The 16,677-nt window shown below is 48.6% G+C and overlaps 1 protein-coding gene across 3 annotated transcripts in view; it reads left to right on the top strand.

The window, feature by feature from the left end:
- METTL17 (methyltransferase like 17) overlaps positions 1 to 16,191 on the top strand; it is a 244,738-nt gene extending 228,547 nt beyond the window's left edge. For 2 of the 3 annotated variants that reach the window (XM_078644986.1, XM_078644985.1), the window contains exon 14: positions 15,285 to 15,683. In XM_078644986.1, coding sequence (XP_078501112.1) covers positions 15,285 to 15,441 — 157 coding nt within the window. In that variant the 3' untranslated portion in view covers positions 15,442 to 15,683. Of the gene's footprint in view, positions 1 to 15,284 lie in introns of all 3 variants that reach the window. The other variant, XM_078644984.1, reaches the window with a different exon arrangement.
- Positions 16,192 to 16,677: the final 486 nt, after the last annotated feature.

Raw genomic sequence — 16,677 nt, forward strand, 5'->3', positions numbered from 1 at the left:
GATTTCATGACAGTAGTATGTATGCTTGTCTAATTTGGAGAAAGTTTGTATTAGAGTGTCATTCTGGAACCCTAAGAATGAAAGTCTTATTAAATGCTGTAAATCAATGATGTGGGGGTTTTGAGTTTCGTAATCTATTTCACTTGTGTCATTTTGGTTGCCTTCTGTGTTCACCTGTATTGTGCATACATATTCGATATTGGTCTATTTGATTGTGTGCACATAACCTTTATATCTGAAAGAAACAGGTTAGTGTTAGATTCCTTACCTTAGAATATCCCCAGGCGTCAGACTGGATCCGGAAAGTTTTGCGTAGCAGTACCCCTGAGCGTCGGTAGGCGTTGTCTGCGTCTCCGCATCCATCGTCTGCATCGTTGGCGCCGGGATGACGTCGTCGGAGTGCTTAGATGCCGCCCTCGCGCGCTGACGTCAGTTCTTCTTTTTTCCGCGCCAGCAAGCGCAGGTCCGGAAAAAGCAGTACCTTAGTCATTTTTTGACTAAACTTTTTCGATCCTTTTTGATCCTTTCTCGAGTCTTTACGACTCTCGGTGCCGGTAGGTAGGCCCGCGTTCAAGCCCTGTACCGACTGCAACGACTGATGTTGGTTACCGATCCCCACCGCCGGTGCCTCTATTGGGGCCGACCACGATGACCGGTCGTGCCCCGACTGCCGGGCCTTGACGTCGAAGGCTAGGCGGGAGCGGACCCGTAAGCGCCTCGAACTCCGGCAGTCGGCCCCACGCCACTCAAGGTCTCAGTCCAGGAGGGGGTCGAGGGACCGTTCACGGGGCCACAGTCATCGAAGCTCGGCGAGTCGTCACCATTCGTCGGGCTCCAAGTCCTCAGGTAAGAGGCACAAGAAGTCGAAGAGACGACATAGCTCTTCTGACTCCCCCCGACGCTCGCTCGATGCGGACGGGGGTTCGGGCGACACCGCCTCCGCGGCTCGGCCGGTGCCGCAGGCGCCGCGCCCAGCTCCATACCCGCCGGTCCCTGGGCTGAACGCGACGCCGGAGAAGATCGAGGCCTTCCTCATGGCCATGAGGTCCCTCTCTCCTCCGTCGGATCCCGCGGCAGCGCCTTCGGGCCCCGCGGTCCCAACTGGGAGTCCATGCGGGCCGGGTGTTTTAGCCCTGGTGCCGTCGGCGACTTCGGTCCCGGCCCCGCAGGCCCCCGCTGGATCCGGTTCCGGATCTGGGTTGCTGCTGGTCGACCTTACGAGCCCGCCAGCGTTGATCCTCAGGGTGTCGCCCCCGTCCCCGCACAGCGCCGTCCCTGATCCCTTCCTCGGTCTGGATCCGGCGTCGATCGACGCCGCATTCAACGCAGGCTGAAGAGCAATTCTTCTTTGATCTGGCTCCATCCTTTGACCCTGAATTTCAGGAGATGGAGGACGAGGGGGAGTTGGGAGGGGTCTGAGGACCCTCTGGCAGAGGAGTGTCAGTCATTTCAGGACTGGACAGATGAGCTAGGGGAAGCCAGTGGTCTCGACACTTCACCTGACACTGGGTTTGTCTCCCCTCCTACCGTGGCTACGGAGGAGGGGGCTGCTTATAGTGTGGTGCTGACGAGGGCGGCCAAGGCCTTGGCGCTTAAGCTCCCCGTCGCAACTGTGAGGTCTAACATCCTCACTGAGGTCCTTAAACCGCAGGTAAGCTCCCCGGAGCCTCTACTGCCGTTTAATGAGGCTCTCACGGACGTCCTGTTGGTCACCTGGTTCAGGCCCGCTACAGGTCCCCCTGTAGATAGGAACGTCGCCAGGCGCCACCGCCCGGCTCCGGGCGACCCTAGCTTCCTGTCCACCCACCCCATCCCCGAGAGCCTTGTTATCCAGGCCTCTACTTCCCAACCGCATTCCCGACTGCACCCCCAGATCGGGAATCCAAAATGTATGAACAGTTTAGCAAAAGACTGTTCTACTCCCTCAGTTGCAGGTTGCGGTCCGTCAACACCGCTTGCCTTTTGAGCTGTTACACCCACTCTCTGAGGAGGCCCGGGCGAAGCTCGCTCAAGCCCTCGCGGAGGGAAGAGACGCATCGCGGTACTCCATTCGATGTGGGCTGGATACCACGGACTCACTGGGCAGGGCGATGTCAACGACGGTGGCGGTTCGCCGCCACGCCTGGCTGAGGTCCACCAACTTCTCGGCCGATGACCAGAGCACACTCCTGGACATGCCGTTCGATGGCAGCCACCTCTTTGGTGGCAAGGCAGATCATGCGCTTGAACGCTTCAAGGACTCCAGGGCTACGACCAAGTCCTTGGGCCTCTCTGGCCAGCGTCAGCAGCAGTCTGCTTTTCGCTCATTTCGTGGCCAAGGAAGGGGCTCCCCTTCACGTCCTGCCAGCCACGGGCCGCAGTCTAACATCTAGCGCGGCGCGGGCGTGGTAACCGCTGTGGCAGCGCCAGGAGCCAATGGCGAGGCCAGTCCACATCCACCCCGCAGCATCTGCCTCAAAGCCTTCCTAGTCCGAGCTTTCAGGCCCATTAGACGCCAGTGGGGGGCAGGGTACGCCATCACCTCCACCACTGGCAAAACATCACATCGGACAGGTGGGTGCTGCAAATCGTCCGAAGGGGCTACTCCCTCCCCTTTGAGGCGACCCCTCCAGCCATGCCACCGCAGTACCACAGCGTGTCGGGGGATCACTTGCAACTTCTGCAAGAGGAAGTATCAGCCCTCTTGGCCAAGGGGGCCATCGAGCGCGTTCCTGGCCCAGAAGTAGGTCATGGTTGCTATTCCCACTACTTTCTGGTCCCCAAGAAGGGCAAAGTGGGCCTACGCCCTATCATGGACCTGCGGAATGTCAACGGCTTCCTCCGGAAGGAGAAGTTCAAGATGCTGACTTCGGCTCAGGTCTTAGCTGCCCTAGACCCCAGAGACTGGATGGTAGCGTTGGACTTGCAGGACGCCTATTTCCACATCCCCGTCCTGCCAGCCCACCGGCGTTACCTGCGGTTCACGGTAGGCCACGAGCACTTCAAGTTCACCTTGCTCCCCTTTGTCCTTACCAGCGCCCCACAGGTGTTCACGAAAGGGATGGCAGGGGTCGCAGCTCATCTGCGCAGGGTAGGGGTGTCAGTCTTCCCCTACCTCGATGACAGGTTGTTGAAGGCGGGCTCGCCCCAGACAGTCGTCAGCCACCTCCAGACTATGGCCGACCTCCTGCACTTGCTGGATTTTTCATCAATGTGCCGAAGTCGCACCTGTTGAGGTATCGGGTTCTGTCAGGTCTACATATACTGCAAAAACACTCGAACACCATAAACAGAAGTTGGCACGGAAACTGAAAATGCAAAGAGACAAGTTTATTAGGACCCCATGGGGTGGTGGTACATTCCTACAGCACCCTTCGGTAATGCAAGAAGTATCACACCGAACATCGGTGCGCGACCTCTTTTATACAGTTTAACGGCAATAAAAAGGTAGGCGGTATACATTTGAACAGTTTTAGGTACATATAAGGACATTTTTGGAGCACAGCCAGCATGTGGGAGGAGCTTAATACCACTGGTCAGTTGGGGGAACATTCATAAAGAGTGACCACTCACTAGTCCAGAGATCGTGTGTGCGCATGCGTGAAACTGACCATCGTTAAAAATAGCCTGTTGCCGGGCAAGGTAAAGGTTCATTGGCATGGAGGAAGGACAAAAGGGCACTCTAACCACGAGGCCGCATGTTCATACAAAATGGAAGCCACCAAATACAAAATGGCCCCCGTACGTTTAGGTCAAGTTAACAGAAAAGCTTGTGTAGCTGAGCTAAACGCTGACTCAGGTACTGCCAAATTACGACAGACGGCCCTTTCAGCGTTTAGCTGAAGCTACCTCATAATGGAAATAATCCGGATGTTCGTCGTCAATATCGATCATCATGATTCGCTTCACTTCAGCATTACTCATTTGTAAATTTTTAGCAATAGCTCGTTTGGATAGGATACAGGCCGTAATACATACAGAACATAGAGTAGGACCACATTGAATACATAAACAACAAAAGAAGAATATCCCAATAATTACACATAGAATCGTTAGCAGTTTCCAGCCCCATGTACTGAGCATAGTCCAAAACCAACCCGAAAAAGTCCAAGTACCATTGTCAGTGTGAATTTCAGAGGCAATTTTGTGCAATTTGGAAATGGCATCATACACAGAAGGCGAATTATCGGGGACATAAACGCAACAACTACTTCCGATGATACGACATGCACCCCCACGATCAGCTAATACTACGTCCAGAACCATCCGGTTCTGAAGCGTGACAATTCTAGTAATCTGGAGCTCTTCAGTTATATTCCCTAAAGCAGAGACAGTTTCATTAGCAACTGCCTCCACAACACGTGTTAGCCGTCTAATTTTCCTGCTGTTTAGAGCAGCACCCACAAAAGAAAACAACCCTAAATTAAAATCCACATATTGTTGTAGGGAGGTGTCGGTTTGGTCAACACAATCAATGTCCAATGTTCTCTTAACTCTATTCAAGATAAAATCGTGATATAATACAAAATCATTATGGTACATAGGAGGAGCAATAAACACAGGGGGTAGTACAAAGGATATGTAACATGTGCCTAACCATCCAAGAGAAAGACGATGATAACCTTTATTACCACAGATAAAATAAGTGTTTCGTGAGGCCACAAATGAAATACCATTGGGAGTATCAAAAGCAAGAGTAATATTGCATTCACTTTTTCCCACCGGAATTGTTCCCTTATTCCTAATACAGAGATCTGCTTTCGTATCAATAACAGTAATTACATGTAAACTGGACATATTTGTAAGTCTCTGATTAGTGAAGATACGAGGCGCAGATACATTGTCCGGTCGATACTCTTCCCACTCGAACTTAGTTCCTTCTGCTTGTGGATAGCCATCTCGATCATTATAGCAGACCTTGTTCAATCGGAAAAGTAGTCCACCTTTTGTTGGCCTTCTCAAAGTAAAGAGAAGAGTGTACCAAGCATTACATGAACCATTGTGAGAAAAAGGAAGAGGAATAAGGGGGGTTCCTCCCTTCTTCTGATGCCCAGGTAACATCCCACATACCCAACAGTTGGATGTATTGGTCATATTATGCGTGTGATGTAATATCTGAATGAAACTATTATTCAAGTAAGTCTGTCTATGTCTTTCTTCATGATAGGGCAAGGTAAAATAAAAATGTTCAGATGGAATTGGAGTGGTAGGCAGTAAATAGTCCCGTGCAGGAAATAGTCTTTCTATAGTCCAAGCTATTACTGCTATTACCACTATTGTCGCAACAAAAAGAACCGCACCCAGAATGCTTCTGTTTCTCAATGTCATAGGTGCCATAGTACAATGAACAAAAGTCTCAAGAAACAAACTAAAAAATAAAAATATAGTGCTGAGAACCGAGGCTGCCGTTGATTTTTTCTCCGAGATTCAAGACGGGTGTCGCTACACTGGACAGAACTGATTCCCCCCCTTGATATTCCCGGCTTCCGTTTCACAAACCTCGGAACGGTTACCAACCAGTCATGAAAAATGCAAACATTTTATTTTCTTGGCCGTAGATTGCACTTCACTCCACCAGAATCAGTGTGGTCCGGGAAGGCTCCCTCCGACTCGTGAGGCGTAACAGCTGGGCTCTTCACCGCATCCAAGATGTCTCTGTAGTCGGACAGCACAGTAGGGTTCACCAGATCCGGAGAGACACGTCGGCAGTGCGTTGAATGTATCCACCGCTTCTTATTCGTAACTCGCACAGCCGTCCGCGTTGCCAGCAGCACTTGCTCAGGGCCACGCCACCTCGGCTCCAAGCTGCTGGATCTCTCAAACACCCGGATCATCACGAAGTCGCCAGGATGAAGATTGTGAGCCTCTCCAATGGAATTGTCGGGGAGCGCTTCTCGAACCTGTTGATGAATAGAAAGTAAATCATTTGTTAATCGTGCCAAATAATCGTTCATCATTATACAAGGCACATCATGTATCAAACGAGGCTTTGGAACTCCCCAGATATTCATAGGCCTTCCAAACACCACCTCATAGGGTGTGAGGCCAGTTCGAGAGTGTGGCACTGATCTAATAGACAATAATGCCAATGGCAAAGCGTCCGGCCATTTCAAAGACGTGGATGCCACGATCTTTGCTAGCTTCAGCTTCAAAGTCGCATTATACCTTTCTACTAGACCTGCTGACTGCGGGTGGAATACAGCGTGGAATTTTTGTCTTATTCCCAATCCTTTCAGGACGTGCTCCACTATCTTCCCAACGAAATGAGGGCCATTATCATTCTACAAAAATTTACAAACACCATAACGTGGGAAGTACTCTTTCAGTAACACCTTAGCTGTTGTTAATGCTGTATTATCCTTCGTGGGGTAGGCTTCAACCCATTTACTGAAAGCACACACCACCACTAGGACATACTTGAGGTTATTACAGCGCTCCAGCTGGATGTAATCCATTTGCAGTACTTCGAATGGTGCAGTAGGTGGAACGTACCCTCCTTTAGGAGTAGAGGTCCCTTTAGCAGGATTGTACTGTAGGCATATCAGACAGGTCTGCACTACTCTCCTAGCTGTGCTGGTAACCTCAGGATGCTCCCAAACTCGTGCAAGCAATTTAGTAATTGCAAGAGCTCCAATATGTGCCAGCCCATGCGTCATTTGAACCATTGCTTGCAAGTAAGCAGCAGGTAATTTCCATCTCTTCATGTCTTTGCTTCTCCAGCAACCCTCATCATCCAATACTCCCTCTGTTGCCCATGTTGCAAGTTCTACTTCAGACGCTGACTTCTGTATGTCTAAAACTTCTTCTCTAGCATCATGCCATCGCTCGGCTTGCGATCTCACCACATACATAGGGGAGTCATTTTGCAACATGGCAGTCTCTCTCGCTATGCGGTCTGCAAAAGCGTTTCCTTGCCCTATTTTGTCTGTCACTTTCTTATATGCACTACATTTTATTATTGCCACCTTCCTTGGGCATAATAGTGCATTCAGGAGGTCGCATACCAACTCTCCGTACATGATGTGTGTTCCGTGTGAAGTCATAAACCCTCGTTCCCTCCAGAGTAGGCCAAAATCGTGCGCTACTCCAAAGGCGTAACGACTATCAGTGTAGATATTCACACATAATCCAGCACTTAACTCACATGCTTTCGTTAAGGCTATCAATTCAGCTGCTTGAGCCAATTTCTGCAGTATCCGTGCTGTTTCTACCACTGTCTTAAGTGTCGTGATCGCATAGGCCGCGGAAGCCGTACCATCTGGTAATCTCACACACGATCCATCAACCCACAATTCCCCATCTACATCAGAAAGCGGCGTGTCCTGTAAATCGACACGACCCTTTGTTTGTTAGTCAGTCAGAAAAACACAATCATGTTATTCTTCTTCCTGGGTCTCAGTAACAGGATATGGCAATAAAGTGGCGGGGTTCAAAGTGGCGCACCTCTTCAATGTAATGTGTGGCGCCAGCAGTGTTAACTCGTATCCTGTTAAACGGGCACTGGTTAGATGCTGCGTTTTCGTTTGGTTCAATAGCGCATCTACTGCATGGGGAACTAACACCAGTAATTTGTGTGATAAAACTATTCCCTCACTCTGCCGTATAGCTACTGCTGTTGCTGCAACTGCTCGGAGGCATCCAGGCAGTCCTCGAGCCACAGGATCGAGTACCGCTGAAAAATATGCACAGGGTCTCTGTTTGTCTCCGTGTAATTGTACTAAAACTGACAATGCGCACCCATCCTTTTCGTGTACATACAGTGTAAAGAGTTTTGTATAATCTGGTGTACCTAGCACTGGTGCAGAACAAAGAGCTTGTCTCAACTGTTCAAAGGCATTCTGACATTCATCCGTCCATTCAAGGGAGGTTGGTGCAGTTTTGGACAGCAATGCTAACAACGGTTTTACAATGTACGAAAATCCTAGTATCCATTGCCTACAAAAGGACGTCAACCCAATGAAAGCACGAACATCCTTCTGTGTGCAAGGGACTGGTGTATCTAAAATTGCTTGAATTCGGTCTGATGTTAATGCACGTCCCTCCTTAGACAAAAGATGACCAATATATGTCACCTTTGGTCTACAGTGTTGCAACTTCTTCCGTGAAACCTTGTGATTATGTTCAGCAAGGAAAGAAAGCAGGGAGAGTGTACTCTCCTCGCATTGCTCCTGTGTGTCTGCCGCAAGCAAAATGTCGTCGACATATTGGATAAGCGCCACCCCAGACTGCAAATCAAATGAATCAAGCTGTCTTTTCAAAGCCTGGCTGTAAATGCTAGGACTTTATGTGTAACCTTGAGGAACTCGACAAAATCTATAAGATTTATTATTTAATGTAAAACCAAACAAATATCGGCTATCAGGATGAATGGGGATCGAAAAGAATGCATTTTTCAAATCGGTCACCGTAAATGTAGTAGCTGTGGGTGGAACCAAGGTAAGCAATGTGGTGATATCGGACACTACTGGATACTGGGGTACAACTATCTTATTAATTTCCCTCAAATCAATAATGAAACGATAGATCTTGGAATCTGTATCTTTCTTTAGGATCGGAAGAATTGGACTGTTGCAAACATTGTAGGGAACTTCCTCCACCACCCCTGCCGTTATCAAGTCATTCACAATATGTGCCAAAGCCATTTCGCCTTCTCTAGAGATCTTGTACTGAGGAACACGAGGTAAAACCGCTCCCTCCTTCACAAGGGGAATAATCATTTGACCCACATCAGTATCGGAAGTGGCCCATAACGTGCTTGGAAGGGAAGCTAATGCATTGGTCTCTTGCATGAGGCACAATCTCTCAATTTCTGGGTAGTTTTCATTCAAAATAACTCACACCCCTTCAGGGGCACATCGTATTGTTGCACGAAAATGCTTTAGCATATCAAGTCCCATAATATTATCTGGTGTATTTGGAGATAATAGAAACGGACATGGGGCAATGAATTTATCAACATGAAATGTAAGAGGTTGAGACAATGGGCTTAGAGAAGGTGTTCCATCGAACCCTATTGCTGTAATCGTTTCGCTAGACAGGAGAGCCCTTGGAACCAAGTGTTTGGACAGAGCGCTACGAGTAGCTCCTGTGTCAACCAGAAACTGATCAGTAGAACCCAAAACATGTGCTGATATATATGGACCCCTCTGATCGACTGGTACCTCAACAGATTCCACACCCCATCCTACGCAATCCTATGCATGTCTATTATCCTGTGACTCAATATGTTCTCCTTCAGCTATCTGATATTGATTCCGTCGATCAAAAGTATTATGTTCAACCTGACCACGACCCCTCTCTTCAAACCTACCACGGTCATTCGCTCCACCTCTCGGTCCTGAATAACTATTCCGTGACCTTGCACTTCCTCGACCCCTCTGACTACGCTGTTCACGAAGTACCGGACAATCTGCAACCCAATGTCCAAACTGTTTACAGTATGCACACTGATCCTCAGAAATGTCGGAACGAGGGGGAGACGTAACGTACGATCCTCCTCTACCCCTCTCATTCCCTCTCGATTGCGTAGCATGAACCTGAGCCAACATCACCTTCGTCTTTAAGTCCTTTGCTTTCTTATGACTACTTTCCTTAGCCTCTAATTCCTGTCGTTCATAATACTGAGCCATAGTTAATAGAGAAGCAGGCGTTGCAGTGGTCCATGAACTTTCACTAGCCTTTAATCGCTTTGCAATCTCCGGTAGGAGATTAGCCACATACTTGTCTACAAACAAGTGCCTGCCCGTGTCCTCTGTTAATGATTGACCACTGTAATCATGGAACGCTTCCTCGAAACGTGAAAAGAAGTCAGAAACCGATTCATCTAGCTTCTGTTTACAAGATGCCAATACTGTCCAATCTATTTTCTTAGGGGGGGACAAGCGTTTTTAATTTAGTCAAGATAGCCGTCGGTAAATCTAAAATCAACTGACACAGCTTACATGCAGGTTCCCTATCTAAATCAGCTCTCACTATATCCTTCCAATCTGCACCTAATATCGTTCGATCGTCAAACTTACGAATCGCCCTCCACATATCAGGAGGCAATATCAACCCAAAGAAAAGATCAATATCGACTAACGTCATAATACACGAAGAAATAGCGCCCTCCACACCTTCATAGAAAGCTGCTGGATTTTTACGGGGGTCAGGCAAAGCATTATTAAGTGCCATACCATCTGCTCTATTCCATGGCGTATAAATCCAATTATACACAAAATAGCCCCTTGAATCCTTAGACGTCTTATCCTCATCCGTACCATCCCCTTTAGGAGGGACATACAAAGGTGCAGCTTCCCGCATAGGCAAAACATTAATCGCAACACTCTTATCTGATCCATAGATCGGGCACACTCGAGAAGTTTCCGTTGATCCAGACGCTGGTGGGTTCGATGCCTTTCTCACCGCTCGCAATCGTGTCGCCTCATCCCGTAAACAAATCAAACGCTGGAAAAATTCCACCGCATCTGAAAGAGCAAAAACACCTTTACGGAAATTGTCACGACCAACGGATATATCCTTAGGTTCCAACTCAGGAGATTGTTTCCTAAACCACTCAACAACTTCACCTGCAAAATGATCTAAAAAATACAATCGTTCCTTGTCAGACCACTTACTCATAAAATCATCAACCTCTGAAACAGTTATAGAATTTACATTAAGTTTACGAGCAATCGAACGCAATTCCGTCATACGCTCGGCATGTAACCTGGTACGCTGTTTATCCTGATTATCCTCGTCCGATACCACATCCGAAGCCGTAGGCTGAACATACGGAGTCGGGCAACGATCTAACAATGAAAAATCATCTAATTCATTAGTAAGGACAGGATAGAGAGGACGCCAAAGAGGAAACTGGCCATTAACTTGTAAATTACGTTCTCGACTCTCTTTCTCTTTCTGTTCCTGCAATTCCTTCTCCTGCAGCTGCAAAGCTTTATCCCGAGCAGCCTTACGCTGCTCTTTGTCCGCCAAGGCTTCTTCACGCTTCATTCGTTCACGCACCGCTTTCTCCCACATACGCACACAATCAAACATGTCCTGTCTAGACCTGCGCTGGAACAAACACTGTTCCACATACTGGACTTTTCGCAAGTCGAATGACCCATGTAGTGGCCATTGCAATTCACGATCAGATTTTGTGTATTTGTGCCATAACGTGCTATACATTATGGGAGGAAGGCCAAATTTAATGTACATTTCGCGATTAGGAGTCCCCTCTGGGGGAGCCGGCTGAGATTCATTTAATCGATAATTGGTACCATTTCCAAAGCAGCACATTCCTCGGAGTGTGCTGAGAACAGGCATGTTCAAAATATCACGGAAACGTGATATTACAACAAATGGCACTTAAAGATACTTACACACGATGTGCCGTTCAAAACAAATTCAAAATCAGAGAAATATCCCTACATGCCTGCCTATGTGAGGTGCACTCCACATATAATTCAAATCATAGGTCCAAACGTTAGCTAACTCATACAAATTCAAATTCAAAAAGCCACAGTAAGTGTCAGTAGACTACCTTACCAAACATAAGCTTACCAAATATCTTCAAAAGTGTCCAGATTTCCAACTGCCAAGTTCCGTAGCCGAATCAGCCAAAACGGGCACTACACGACAAACCAAACGATCAGGATCTCAGTCGAAGACCGGCGCCACCTGGAAGGTCAGATCAGAAGGAAAGGAAAAACACCGTGGGTGCCGAGACTCGGGTCACTCAGTGGCAGGGTACGCGTCCATAGCGAGTTTCCAATCCTTCGTCGTGACCTCTCCTTCGGGCATCCGAGTCGCCGATGAGTCCCTTCGTGGTCGCCAATTGAGGTATCGGGTTCTGTCAGGTCTACATATACTGCAAAAACACTCGAACACCATAAACAGAAGTTGGCACGGAAACTGAAAATGCAAAGAGACAAGTTTATTAGGACCCCATGGGGTGGTGGTACATTCCTACAGCAGCCTTCGGTAATGCAAGAAGTATCACACCGAACATCGGTGCGCGACCTCTTTTATACAGTTTAACGGCAATAAAAAGGTAGGTGGTATACATTTGAACAGTTTTAGGTACATATAAGGACAGTTTTGGAGCACAGCCAGCATGTGGGAGGAACTTAATACCACTGGTCAGTTGGGGGAACATTCCTAAAGAGTGACCACTCACTAGTCCAGAGATCGTGTGTGCGCATGCGTGAAACTGACCATCGCTAAAAATAGCCTGTTGCCGGGCAAGGTAAAGGTTCATTGGCATGGAGGAAGGACAAAAGGGCACTCTAACCACGAGGCCGCATGTTCATACAAAATGGAAGCCACCAAATACAAAATGGCCCCCGTACGTTTAGGTCAAGTTAACAGAAAAGCTTGTGTAGCCGAGCTAAACGCTGACTCAGGTACTGCCAAATCACGACACTGTGTCCCTCTCAAAAGCTCCTCTTCATCGGAGCGGTTCTGGATTCGGTGCAGTTTCGGGTTTATCCTCCCGAACAGCGGGTTCGGGATATTCAGGCTCTGATTCCGATCTTTGAGCCTTTATCCCGGGTCTCGGTCAGGTTGACGCTGCGGCTTATGGGGCTTATGGCCTACTGCATCCTTCTGGTGCATCACGCCAGGTGGCGGATGCGGGCTCTGCAGTAGGACCTGAAGTTTCAGTGGGCTCAGCATCAGGGCTACCTGTCTGACCATGTGCTGATCTCGGAGGGCACTGCTAGACAGTTGCAGTGGTGGCTCACAAACCGCGATTGGGTCAGTGGCAGATCCCTCACCCTACCCCAACCGGAGCATGTAGTCGTGACGGATGCGTCCCTCCTGGGTTGGGGGGGCCACATGGGAGAGGCGGAGATCAGAGGCCTCTTGTCTCCGGCGGAGTCCAGGCTCCATATCAACCTTCTGGAGCTGCAGGCGATTCGTCTTGCACTGAAAGCATTCCTCCCCTCTGTCCGGGTGAGTGTAGTGCAGGTGTTCACAGACAACACCACCGCCATGTGGTACTGCAACAAACAGGGCGGGGTGGGGTTGTGGACCCTTTGTCAAGAGGCTCTGCGTCTCTGGCAATGGCTGGAACACCGGGGCGTGACCCTGGTGGTTCAACACCTGGCGGGTTCCCTGAACGCCAGGGCGGACAAACTCAGCCGTCGGTGCATGATGGATCACGAATGGCGTCTGAACTCGGACGTGGCGCAAGGCCTCTTTCAGCAGTGGGGAGAGCCTTGGTTAGATCTATTCGCCACAGAAGAGAACGCGCAATGTCTTCAGTTCTGCTTGTTGGGATTTCCAAGGCGGCACTCGCTCGGAGATGCTTTTCGTCGCGAGTGGAGCTGCGGTCTGTTGTACGCCTTTCCGCCTATTCCACTTCTGCCCAGAATGCTGAAGAATATCAGGCGCGACCGGGCCCAAGTTATCTTTGTGGCTCCGGACTGGGCACGAAGATACTGGTATCCCAGCTACTCAGCATGTCAGTCGATCCCCCGATTTGTCTGCCTCTTCAGGAGGACCTTCTGTCGCAGCAGCAGGGGACGGTCCTCCACCCGAACCTGTCCAGTCTCCACCTCCATGCGTGGAGATTGAGCGGCGACAGTTGAGGCCATTTGACTTGCCTTCTGAAGTCTGTGATGTGATTCTGGCAGCCAGGCGTCCCTCCACAAAATCGGTATACGCCTGCAGGTGGAATAAATTTGTGGCATGGTGCACAGCAAAGGCTATGGATCCTCTTTCCGCCCCCCTTTCAGAGGTACTCCTCTTTCTTCTTTCACTTGCCCAGCAGGGCTCTGCTCTGGGCACTATCAAGGGCTACATCTCTGCCATTTCGGCCTTCTTAAGGCTCCCTGATCAGCCTTCCCTTTTCAAGTCCCCTGTTGTAAATAGATTCTTGAAGGGCATCACTCACATGTTTCCTTCTGTCCCTTTCGTGATGCCTCAATGGGACTTGAACCATGTTCCGACTTATTTGATGTGCTCTCCTTTCGAGCCACTTCACAATTGCCCTCTTCGTCTTCTAACTCTTAAGACTGCTTTCCTGGTTGCCATCACCTCTGCCAGGAGGGTGAGTGAGCTCCAGGCTCTTTCTTCTCAACCTCCTTTCCTTTCTGTCCATCCGGACAAGGTTGTCTTGCGGGCGTGTCCCTCTTTCCTGCCCAAGGTAGTCACAGCCTTCCACATCGGGCAGTCCATCACCTTGCCCACCTTCTTTCTGCCTCCGCATCCCTCGAAGGAGGAAGAGAGGCTCCACCGTCTGGACCCAAAACGTGCGCTCTCATTCTATCTGGACCACACACGCCAGTTCCGGGTGGATGACCAGCTCTTTGTTGGTTACGTGGGCGCTAAGAAGGGACGGGCAGTGCACAAACGGACCATCTCTCGGTGGGCCGTCTTGTGCATCAAGGTTTGCTACTCCTTGGCGAAAAAGGAGCCTCCTGTTGGGCTGAGGGCCTATTCCACTCTGGCCACGGCGGCTATTACTGCCCAGGGTCGGGGAGTCCCCTTGCAGGACATCTGTCAGGCAGATACGTGGGCCTCGCTGCACGCGTTTGCTAGACACTACTGCCTGGACAGTCAAGTCCGGAGAGATGGCTTCTTTGGCCGTTCCGTTCTCCAGGACTTTCTGGTGTGATCATTGGTTCGCAGACCCACCACCGGGGTTGGTATTGCTGGGGTATCTATTCTAAGGTAAGGAATCTAACACTAACCTGTTTCTTTCAGATGCACAAGTTACTTACCTTCGGTAACAATATATCTGTAAGAAACAGGAGTTAGTGTTAGATTCCTTACCGCCCCACCCATCCTCCCCGTTCTGAGAACAGATATCTTGGGTTAAGGTTTATCCTTTTGAGGGCCCTAGTTTCGTGGCACCAGTGTTGGTTTTTGTCATGGCTCTGCATTTCTGGCACGGAAAAGCTGTGTATAAGATCTGACGTCAGCGCGCGAGGGCGTGTCTAAGTACTCCGACGACGGACGCGGAGCCGCAGACGACGCCTACCGACGCACAGGGGTACTGCTACGCAAAACTTTCCGGATCCAGTCTGACAGCTGGGGATATTCTAAGGTAAGGAATCTAACACTAACTACCGTTTCTTACAGATATATCGTTACCGAAGGTAAGTAACTTGTGCAATACTACTGAAGTATTGATAGCCTCATTGCTGCACGTTCTGTGGCTTGTAGTCTGTGACACATTTTCTATATTCTTTGAAACGTGAAATCCTCTGTCTTCCTTTGGGGACAAATGAGTATGTGTGGACTAAACAAATAAATTTTCAAAGAAACGTAATCAAAACAATAAATTCATAATTCCAAATCTTCTTTTCTGTGATTAGGGATCTGTATCGCTGTGCTCGAAACAGTGAGTGGGGAGACCGCCTGCCTATGATCATTCCTAGCAGAGATGGCGAGTCAGTCGTAGATGAGACTTCTCTGGGCGACCTCCAAAATCTGTGTCCTGACGAAATCCTGTCACCTAGAAGTCCAACGTGAGCAGTGACTGTTGTGTGCACTAACAATAACCACCTCTGCCTGTCCCAGACGTGACCTCCGCAGTGATGGCAGCAGCCTGAAGCAGTTTTATTGCACTGACTTTGGATAGCTTGTTCTCTCTGGTTCAGTCAAAGAAACTTACGTCAATACATAACCCTAAATTTCCTGCCCCTTTTTTCTGGATGAAAATTTGCCTTTTTGTATTTATTATTTATAAATAAATGTTGTTGAGCATAAATAGTTACATCATAGTACTTAACTTTCTCGGGGTAGCAAACAGAGCAGCCAAAGCCTACTCAAAGGAGGTGATGTGAGCTAGCAGTCCCAATTCAGTGGCACACAACAACACTCAGGAAATTATTTGTGCCTTTTTTATGAAAAAGGGAAAGTATATTTATTACACACGCTACTAAATACTATGCATTGAATTCCAAATATAGACATCAGGTAGATAGAAATACTTTTGTTTGGCCCTCTTGTATAACATTGCACCCCTAATACCCAGCTCCCCATCTACACCAAATGCAATTTCAGATTATAAGGCGACAGGCCTACTGGCTTTGTCAGGGTGTCACCACATCAAGAAATATGAATTTAAAGGGGTCCCCTACATATTAAAAACCGTGATCGCATATTAGGATTCACCATTCAACCCAATGGACTCTATAATCGTCCACCTATGCAAGCATTAACAATATAATCATTGCATAATTCATCACAGAATTATCAATAAAGCATTTATAGTCAAAATAACGTGATCGAGTTTATTTTATATGTGCTTTAGACTGCCTAATGCAGCCATAGGACCAACCACCAGTGGGGGAGGTTTCCCCACTCTTCTGAGCTGAAAAGCAAAAGCTCCAGCCTGGGAAATGCTTTAAAATGAGATAAGCTTATCCCAGGGTCATCCTTTCCCTGCCTGAGGAAACTTAGGTTGTAAGGAACACATTCCCGGAGGGGTCGCTGCACATTGTACAGCACCCACAACACATTGGTTTAATGTTGGTGATGCCCCTGACCCTCCTTGGATCACTACAAGCAAGCCGTAGTGGAAAAGAACCTGGACAGGGCATTATAGGGTGCGCCTCGGCTGGATGAATGCATAATGTTAGGCTTGGCATCCTTGGTGTGGTTTCAGCTAATATTTTGCTTCTACCAGCCATATTTTTGATGCTGTGTTGGATTTTGTTATTTCTGGCATAGATGCTTTGGGCACTTTGCCACTGCTGATCAGTG

The sequence above is a fragment of the Lissotriton helveticus genome, chromosome 5_1, assembly GCF_964261635.1.
Source record: "Lissotriton helveticus chromosome 5_1, aLisHel1.1, whole genome shotgun sequence".
Classification (NCBI taxonomy): Eukaryota; Metazoa; Chordata; class Amphibia; order Caudata; family Salamandridae; genus Lissotriton; species Lissotriton helveticus.